Source organism: Nyctibius grandis, chromosome 27 (genome assembly GCF_013368605.1).
Source record: "Nyctibius grandis isolate bNycGra1 chromosome 27, bNycGra1.pri, whole genome shotgun sequence".
Taxonomy (NCBI): Eukaryota; Metazoa; Chordata; class Aves; order Nyctibiiformes; family Nyctibiidae; genus Nyctibius; species Nyctibius grandis.
Window position 1 is genome coordinate 212,795 of NC_090684.1, and position 9,801 is coordinate 222,595.

General features: G+C 42.1%; 1 protein-coding gene across 1 annotated transcript; it reads left to right on the forward strand.

Annotated features, from left to right (window-relative positions):
- The first annotated feature begins 1,255 nt into the window (after window positions 1-1,255).
- On the forward strand, window positions 1,256-7,578 carry NRAS (NRAS proto-oncogene, GTPase). Its single transcript, XM_068419202.1, has 5 exons — window positions 1,256-1,436; window positions 1,969-2,147; window positions 2,616-2,775; window positions 3,599-3,722; window positions 4,376-7,578. The coding sequence occupies exons 1-4, from the start codon at window positions 1,326-1,328 to the stop codon at window positions 3,716-3,718; spliced, it is 570 nt and encodes a 189-aa protein (XP_068275303.1). The 5' UTR covers window positions 1,256-1,325; the 3' UTR covers window positions 3,719-3,722; window positions 4,376-7,578.
- The last annotated feature ends 2,223 nt before the right edge of the window (window positions 7,579-9,801 follow it).

Below are 9,801 nucleotides of genomic sequence, written 5' to 3' on the forward strand. Positions count from 1 at the left end.
GCACAGTTGCATTCTGGAGAACTTAAGGTGGCGCCTTATAGTATCACATTTTAGAAGCTTGTTTTGAATGGTGCATTTAACGCAACTGGTAACTGCAAATCTACATTGCCTATGTGAGTAAACATTATAGACAGCTCTACTCCGGTAGACCTTATGGAATTCTGCACTACAGTTATCTATGCTTTATCGTTGTTGTTTTGGCCAAGGTGTTACTATGCCTTAGTGCTCAGTTGCATTATGTCTTTCCTTCCAAGTGGAAGCGGAAGGCTCACTTCAGCTCACTCTGCTCAAATTCTGAGGACCATGTGAGGTGGAATAAGTTCAACTTTATATAAAATCTGTATGAACATTCAGATAACTTAAGTTGATGGCCAAATGTTACAATGTTTTCATATTTCATTTGAGTCCTTTAGCCAGCGAAGTTGTTAGAGCTCAATGAAAGTCTCTTTCCAGGGTAGACTTACTTTTGTAGCATTCTGAAACTCGTGCAGTGCAGAATTTCATAAGGCTGAGGTGTGCCATCAGTGTGGTAATTTAAATATATTTAAAACAATGCACAAATCTGCTGCTGCTTAGAACACTGCAGCTTCTAAACCCAGTTTCTTTTACTGATTTAAATTTAAAAAGAAAGAAGTTGTGCCTGAAGTGAATACATTTTTTTTTTTTTTTCCTTTTTTGCAGCCGGCACCCAGTGTACTGTAAAAGAATAAATACTTAGGCTTTCCATAGCTGTATTGAGACTTTCATCAAGGTGAAATAGTTGATGTCTGTGTGCTTTTTTTTTTCCCCCCCTCCCCTGCCCTGCCCCCCTCCCCTCCCTCCATTTCCCCAGTCACTTTATCAAGCAAGAAAACTGAATGATTGGTCTAAGTATTACTTTAACCAAAAAGATCAGGAGTTTTGTTCGTGGAATAGAGGGCAGTACTGTGGTTTTTTTGGTTTTTTTTCATGTTACCTCTATTCTCAATTTAGGGTTTTCTTCTCTGGGAGATGCATTATCTTTGTAAAACAAACATTGCTTTCTCCAGTTTTTTCTGTTAATGGCAAAGAATGGAAATAGAATAAAGTTTTACTGATTTTGAAAAAAGCCTCGCGCCTGGCCCGTGTCGTGCTTCGCGGGGGCGGCGCCCTCCGCCGGCGTCACGTGCCCGGAAGTGGCGCAGGCGCCGCGAGGCTCTTCCGGCGGCGGGCGATGACGCGGCGCCGGGGCCGGAAGCCGGAAGGCGCTGGGGAGGTGTTCCGCGTCCGCGGGGGCGGCGGGACCGGGCTGGCGGCGGCGGCGGGCTGGGCTGCGCCGCGCTCCGCCCGGGTCCGCGCGGAGGGCGATGACCGAGTACAAGCTGGTGGTGGTGGGAGCCGGCGGCGTCGGCAAGAGCGCGCTGACCATCCAGCTCATCCAGAACCACTTCGTGGACGAGTACGACCCCACCATTGAGGTGAGCCGGGGCGGTGCCGCGGTGGGGACCATCCCGCACGGGGAGTCGAGACGGGAGGCTGCTGCCGAGCGTGTTTGCTTAAGCAGCCAGATGTGGGACCAGAGTGCAGAGAACGAGCAATTCTGGGAACGCTTTCAAAGGCTCCCTGCCCGTTCTGCCCCTTGCTTTTCAAAGCAGGGTGTAGGCAGCCGGCAACGGCAACAAAAGAAGTCACCGCCGACACATGTAGATTGTAGATTCTAGTCGTGATGTTGTAGTGATGGTATTTATAATATTTTTTTTCTGTCTACCAATTGAGGAATTTCTTACGAAGATCAGGATTTTTTTTTTTTTTTGTAAGAAAGGTTGAGGAGGCCTAGGGTAACGTTTTAAATGCTGATAGTTAAAATACTGTTTGTTTTTAATTGGTGGGGACTAGAAAAGCTCTGAATCAGACTTAAAATTATTGTTATTTTTCCTTAATAAAGCCTGAAGTGGAAACAAGTAGTACAATGTTTTTCTCTAATCTAAACTTCACTTGTGTATTTTGCAGGATTCGTATAGAAAGCAAGTTGTTATTGATGGAGAGACATGCTTGTTAGACATTCTGGACACTGCAGGACAGGAAGAGTACAGTGCCATGCGTGATCAGTACATGAGAACCGGGGAAGGATTCCTCTGTGTTTTTGCCATTAACAACAGTAAATCGTTTGCTGATATTAACCTTTACAGGTATGATCTGGGTCTTTACCGCAGGGAGGGAAGACTGGAAAAGGCATCAGACCCATTTGCTATTAGACCCAGTGAAGACTAAATAATAGATAAATATTAAATATCCTACTTCTTTCAGAAAGTTTCTTAGCCTTCTCTGTGATTCTGTGTGTACACGTTATCAGTCAGTTGAGAATGGGACAGTGATCTGGGTGATTGTGTTAATCAAATGATATTTAGGGCATAGAGAACATGATCTCTGAGAAAATGGTTACGAAGGCAAACACATGTCAGAGTGGAGTTATGCGTGAACTAGAACATGGGAGCGTATGAAGTTGTTAGACCTACTGCTGTAGGTTATAATGACTGAGGTCCTGTACAGCTTTAATATGTATTTTTGTAGCATGAGGCTGTTTGAATATTGAACTAAAACAGCTTTTATATTTAGAAAATAGTTTCTCACTTTTTAAATTTTTTTTTTTTTTAAAGAGAACAGATCAAGAGAGTGAAAGATTCAGATGATGTGCCAATGGTGCTAGTTGGGAATAAGTGTGATTTGCCCACAAGAACGGTAGACACAAAACAGGCTCAAGAATTGGCAAAAAGCTATGGAATCCCCTTCATAGAGACATCTGCTAAAACCAGACAGGTAAGATGCTTCCATTCTTGGTCTGACTTCTTCCTGTATGCTAAATGCTGAATGGTCTCGCATTTTCTCGTGTACTTTTTTTCTTACAGGAGTAAGCATTTTTTAATCCATTTGGAATTTTTAGCTTTTGATTTCCCCACTTGCTCTTTGCTTGAAAGAGTTGTGTTTGTGTCGCTGGGCTAGGCCAGTACACAAACCCCTTTAGACTTGTATTGACTTTCTTTCAAGTGAGTCGTGTTTGTAAGAAGAAGAGAGCTTCATCTGCTCTTGTGGAGCAGTGGTCAGACTGTGTGGTTAGTCATCCCAGACCTGTTTGGTTTTCTTGGCTTCTTATTGAAGGCTAATTATAAAATTATGTTTACAGAAAGATTTCCCCAGACTGGACTAATAGACTTCTTCAGAGTTGCATTGAATACATGGCTCTGTCCAGTCAGCCTGTGTTCTACCTACATCAGTGTGAAATGAAGCAGAAAAGGTGCAATTATTAAGCGTAGCCAGAAAACTCTAAGAATTCTAAAATGGAGCTGATTAGTCAAGTAGTAGCTTATTTCCTGCATGGAACCTCTCTACAGTCATAATTTGTCTTCTTTCTTTTAATGTCTGTTACCGGATGTTTGCCTCGGAGGAAGAGTTAAGAGTGTAAGTGGAGAGTTTTGGACATAAGTGGTAGTTTCTTCCTCTTGTGAACTATGGGATAAGTTGGCTACTGCTCTTCCTGTAGTAGTATGTCTTTCAAATATGTTAAGGGATTCTGTGATGGAAAGAACGGTGATCTCAAAAGCTTCAGGAAAGAAAATTCTTTACCTGGATCATTTGCATTCAGGGTGTGGAAGATGCTTTTTACACACTGGTGAGAGAGATCCGGCAGTACCGGATGAAAAAGCTCAACAGCAATGAAGATGGGAATCAAGGCTGTATGGGATTGTCTTGCATTGTGATGTGATAAGGTGAGCTGTTATTTTTTTTCATTGGCTTCTTGTCTGGATGTCTTTCAGTTGTTGATAGCATGGTTTAGAAATACTAGCTGCTACAGGTGGGTTTAACCCAGACATTTAGGTCCTACAATTAATTACTTCTCCAAAATTGTTATTTTTTTTCCCTATTAAGAGATAGCAAAACTTAAGAAAAGGAAATTCTGTTCACAGCAACCTCTTGGCTGTAACCTGTGGATTTCCACTGAACTGATAATTGTGTGATTTTCTGTATCGTTCTGGTCAGTGTCTCCTTCCTTTGGGAAACCATTTTGACTATTTGGAGAATGTGTAATTTCTGTCTTGCACAAGAGAAATATCTGAACTAGAAAGAGGAGTGTGCACAATTCTGCAATCGCCATTTGCTGATGATTGACTTCTGTGCAGCTTATCTTGAGCTGTGTTCCTCTGGAATATGCACTGTTCAGAGATTAAACAAATAAAATAATGCGAGTAATGAAATTTATGAGTTCCCCAACTGAGTGAAATTCTTTTCAGCAGTTACCTACAAGATGTTGCTCATCACTGTAAAAACAGGTAGACCAGTTCAGGACTCGTACTATGCTGTTGCACTATGCATCCATCACAAAGTTGGACAGCAGCTAATTAGAGATGCCTTTCTGTTCCAGATGCCAAGAATACGTGGTTCAGATGTAGCTGCTGGATGAGTCTCGATGCTACTGTATTGCGTCTCATGCTGATGCCCTGCAGTATTTTGGTGCCAGTGACCAGAATCTTGGTACCAGTTAATTAGCACAAGGTCCTTTTCTGTGCTTCATCTGAAGAGAACATCTGTGGCACCTACCTCCTTGCTCAGCTAACGGAGCAGTCGCATCTCTTGATGTACTGGGATTCTTTTCTCACTGTGTTATATGGGTTTGTTCAAGAAGAAAACCAGTCACAAGAAAAGTGAACTATAGAGACTAAATGCTGTGAAAAAGATGACACTTTACCTCTAGAGTAAAAGCTAGACGTGATGTTTGTCCCCTTTCTATTGGATTCTGATTTGCAGTGCTGTCAGAGGAGTGGCACTAATCATTGCTTGGCAGGTAATGTCAGAAATGGTTTTGCCGCCATGAATGCTTCTGTCGCGTATCAGATTGGTGTCTGCGCTCTGTGCACCTGTACAGCATATTGGCAACATCTCCTTTGTGCCAGGAGTACCACTTAACTGATCCTTCATTTTCTGTAATAAAAAGGAGATATCTTTCATAACTTAAGTGCCTGTTTGCTAAGAAGATTTGAAGTTGTCCCCTGTTCCCTTGGGTTGAGGAAAACCCCGAGGACTGGAATTTCTTGGGAGTTCATTGTCTTAAGCAGGCAAGTCTTGTGTGGGTGCTCTCCTTGCCTGACAGGACACTAAAACGGGAATTTGTAGGCTGGAAGATCCAGCAGGCACTTGTAAGGTTGTTGAACTAGGGAGGGGAACATACTGCATCTGTTTTTTACTTTCTTTGTAGGTGGAACTGTTTCTGTTGTTTTTCTGCAGCATTCAAATCTCTTCCAAGTTGGACCAAATTAGTCAGCTGTTCATTTTTAACATTAACTGCCAACATTTATGGGCAGCTTCTCAATAGTTAATCTAGTAACTGGAGGTTAGTTAGTTTGGACAGCTGTTATTCAGCTCTGTCTGTAACTTGCAAATTATTGTGAATTATTTTCTTACCATGAGACTGTAAACATAGTCTCTGTAAAATGTAGTTGGAGAGTCTCCCGGTCAGGGAAGGAGTGTGGGATTTCAGGTTGACTGTATGTGGTGCAGTGGCTGTCACGGACTTAGTATGTCCAGACTGAGGGGAGAGGACAATGAGCTCTAACAGAAAACTGAGCGAGCTTCTGATTGCAGCATCCTTGCAAAATGAGGAAGGAAGCGATTTCCTTGATGACTGTGCAGAAGGTGTTTGATATACTGACAGGAATTCTGGGCTTGTTCTAACAGCCTCAAAGTATGAGAGAATTACTGCATAAGCTGTGTGAGTTCTTCCTAGAACAAAATATTGTCACATCATGTAATTGGGGCGCACAAGTGTGGTCACTGTTGCAAAACTTACCAGTGTTCCTTGGAATACTGTGTCCTTCCCTAGTTCTTGTGCTGCTGATGCTGGATTCTGTTCTGTGTGGTCAGACAGTGTATCCCACAGCAGAGATGAGTTCCCAGTTACTCTCTGGTGGAAGAATAATGAGCCTCCAGCCAACAGAGGGAGCGTGGGTCAGTCTGCCAAACCAGCATGAGCAGAGAAAGTGCAAGAGGCTTAATGTCAGGTTGTTGGTGCCAGATTCATACATCTTAATTTGGAGTTCTCAGTGTCAAATGGAAATTAGAAATCGATAAATACTGAGAGAAGAAATTGTTCCTTTTCATAGAATGGTTTGGGTTGGAAGGGACCTTAAAGATCATCTAGTTCCAGCCCCTCTGCTAGTGGCAGGGGCAAATAATTTTAATATTGCTTCCCTCACTACTTACATTCTTAATTCTCTTGGAATGAAGAGGATCGATCTGCATCACGTTTTCTTTATCTGTGATAATCCTTGTAAGTACTTTTTGCAATTTATTTTACCTTTGACTGATGTGACACTGATAAGAATTAAAAATACAATATTTTTACATAAAACATTATTTTCCAGCAACATACACAGTGGTGGGCAGCATTATGGATAGCATTGGCTGTGACTTGAGTTCGTTTGAAGATGATCTCATACCTGCAAGTTAAACATTACAGAATTACCAACACTGCAAGCTTTCATGTCTCTAATCAGCAAGCAGTGTTTTTGTTTTGTTTGGTGCAAGAAGAGAAGTTATTTGTGAAAGTATTCTGTGAGCGCTGTGGCAGGAGAAGACTGTCTGCTTCTAAAGAGATGTGTGACACACTGTTGTCCACTTCATAAAATTACACTTGGAAAATGATAGCTTTTGGGATCACATATGGTCACATAGACTCAGCATTTTGGAAAGCCAGAGATGTGGAGTTTGCAATATGTTTGAAGGGTGAGATCTTGTCATCCAGGCCCATGTATGTTTTTTGATTATTTGGGAAACTTAGGAGTTTCTTTCCTGGCAAGCAGGATTGCAGAGTTCAGAGCACGACTGGCTGCTGCCCGTGGCCATGGGAGCTGGCATTTGATGTTTGAAGGTTGTGTGGTTGAGTTTGAAAAATTATTTCTTTTGGGTGGAGGTTCATCATAATAATTCTCTGCATTGCATGACATGTTCTAGTTGTCATTAAAAATGTACTAGCTGTAACTCCAAAAGTTGTGAATTCTCAGAATTGTATGGGAACTGGCAAATGCATCTACTTTCTCTTCGGTGTTCCCTTTGTCTTGGGCTGTATAAACCCTGCCAAGACCTGGTAAGGATAGTTCAGTGTGTATTTCACCTTTGGAACCTTAGAGGAGGATGCATCAGCTTTTAGGAAGCTGCAGAGCTGACCTACACGGGTGGTACTCCCATCTGTATTATCTGAGGTTCAAATCTAGTGAGTGATGCAAAATCAGGGTGCTGTACTAGTCATGAGAATGAAGTAAATGGTTGTACTTTGTTTCTAGCTATCTCTATAAGAGAACCCTGGTTTTGGTGGCAACTGAGAACTGTGGAAGGACAAAACCTCAAGAACTTTGGGGAGAATTATTTAGAAGATAAGCACAGAATTTTTGCACAAGACAGGTCCCGGTAAAAGGTGGTTTTGTAGATTTAGTCCAAATGCTGTTATTTAGAACTAACAGCACAACACTCTGTTAGTGCCAGGCTAACTTTACTATCCTGACTGGGAAGAACAGGCATAAACAACTTTGAGGTAAAACATTGAAAAAGAGTAAAGCTCTTGTTCAAAAATTATAACTGCCAGTAACTGAAATAAATGTTTCTGTTATTACGGACTGACAACAGCTGTTTAACCAGATACTATGACTCTGTGGCTTGTTACTGTTAGTGTCCCCACTCCATGGTCTTGTTCAAACAACAGTGCTCAAATTTTGTTCTTGCTGTCATCAGTAGGACTTTGGATAGTAACCATGATGCTTAAGCCATCATAATTTTTAGTATAGTTCAATGACTTAGAATTGGATTTCAAGCAGCTTCAGGCCTATGGGGGGAAGGAGAGTAGTGGAAGTTTGAACTACCTTCTGATCCTATATGTGGTCCTGCTTTACTCCCCAAGCCTTGAGTGACTGTGTGTGTGTAACCTCCAGGATGGTAGTGAACTGGTGGGATCTGGACTTTTTATCCAAGGGCTAATCTGTTGTTACTTTGTATAATAATTTGCTTTCAATAATGCATCTCTTTTGGTTTGAATTGAAGTAAATTATTTTGCTTCTTAAATAACTTTTTTAAAGAATAAACTTTGAATTCTTTGGTTGTTTCTTTTGTGGTAGTCATCTGGGCACGGGATCCACAACTGGCTTACAGAAACCTTGTAACAATGCTGTCTGCTTTCTCTATGGCATCCAGATTTACTCAGACTCTCACTTCTGTAATCTGGCATGAACAGCTGTATCGTATATGTTCACTATAGCATGAATAAGCAGTGAGAGTGGCTTTGAGACATACCATAGGCTTGTTCTGGCGTCCAGTTTTAATGACTTCACTGATTTGTGCCGTGTCATGCATCTTGCGTTAGTGTTGAGTTTCTATATTTGCAGTGGGGTCCCTCATAATATTTTTGCTGTCTTTGCCCTTAGAAAGGATGCTTGCGAAGTCAAAAAAAGGGGAAGGGGAGATTTCTTTACTTGGTATTCCAAGAGTGAAATGAGCTCTAAAGTTATTGCTGTGTCCAAATCATGCTCTCTGTTAGGCTTTCAAGTTGCTTAATACAGTCTTCTAAAATACTTCCCTGTTGGCTTTCCTCCTGCAATAAGGCAGATTGTGTTGGACTACACAGTAAGTGCACTTTAAGTGTGTTTCTCCTAAGATGTTGTGTCAGGCCTCTGGAACCCAGAGTCCAATCTGTTTTCTGTGCAAGGAACTTAAGAATAGACTCCTAGTAACGGGTATAAAACTCCTTGCACTGTGTAGCTGCAGTAGTCGCTGCCTGTTCCAAAAGGAGAGATTCAGAATATGAGTACGGATGGGTGCCTAAAAGCAAGGGTTTTCTTGGCCTCCTAGGAAAGCTTTCCTCCAATATGATTGTTACCTGTAACAATCTGTTCTTAGAAACTAGTTCACACCTTAAGGACTTACTGACTTTTGTCGCATACAGGAAGAGTGGCTGATTTAAACAGCCCTGGAGGAATCTGTGTAGGGAAAGACTAAGAGCATTGTGGGGAGAGAAGAAGCTGCTGAGGCTCTTCTTAGTGCAAGGTGCTGTTGGTCAAAGGCACAGCACATCAAGGAGTGCCCTTGTGAATTTCCACATTACCGTCTGTTAATACTTTTCTTCTTCAGGAATTGCAACAGTTTTCTAGCAAAACTTGCCCCTAGGCCTCTATTTGGACAGCTACCCCTGTGATATGGCTGCTCTGCTAGGCAAACTGGAGGAAGATCCTGCTAAATACCCTAAGCTGCCAAATTTCTGGCATGTTTGGCCATTTTCCTGTGACCAGACCTAGGCGGAATGAAGGCAGAGATAAACGTGTGGGGTTTTAGAGCCACTCTGAAGCCCCGCGGTGTGAATCACTCACTTTCCAGCTGAAAGAGAGTGGGAGGGTGGCTTGTTTGTATGCAGTACCTCAGTTTAAAGAGGCTGTAGATCTAACTTTAGCACAGCATACCCAAGCTTTACTCATGTTTCTACCATGAACCCAACTAAATTGACCCTGTGACTTAAAAAGCTAGGGGATCAAGAGACCTCTTGAGGAAGATAACCTCTGCACCCTAAAGGTTATTTTTGGTTTCAGATGTGAATCCCAAGATCTTGATATATCCAGAAAGGTTAGGGGCAGATATAGTCCCTGTGGGAGAGCAAACAAGCACGAGCCAGTTTTTATTGGCCTTAAATGAAATAGTTAAACAGTAATGTGGTGTGGGGACTCACAAAGTGGGGAATGAGTCAGAACAATTCAGAAACTGAAGGCTGCTGTCAGCATGAGAGAGGAGATAGGTACTAGAGATGAAGACTAACAG

Excerpts from the sequence above, each read along its gene's own strand:
- NRAS (XM_068419202.1), top strand. The coding sequence starts at position 1,326 with ATGACCGAGTACAAGCTGGTGGTGGTGGGAGCCGGCGGCGTCGGCAAG. Across the intron at positions 2,148-2,615 it reads GCTGATATTAACCTTTACAG|AGAACAGATCAAGAGAGTGA; the intron begins GTATGATCTGGG and ends TTTTTTTTAAAG. Across the intron at positions 2,776-3,598 it reads CATCTGCTAAAACCAGACAG|GGTGTGGAAGATGCTTTTTA; the intron begins GTAAGATGCTTC and ends ATTTGCATTCAG.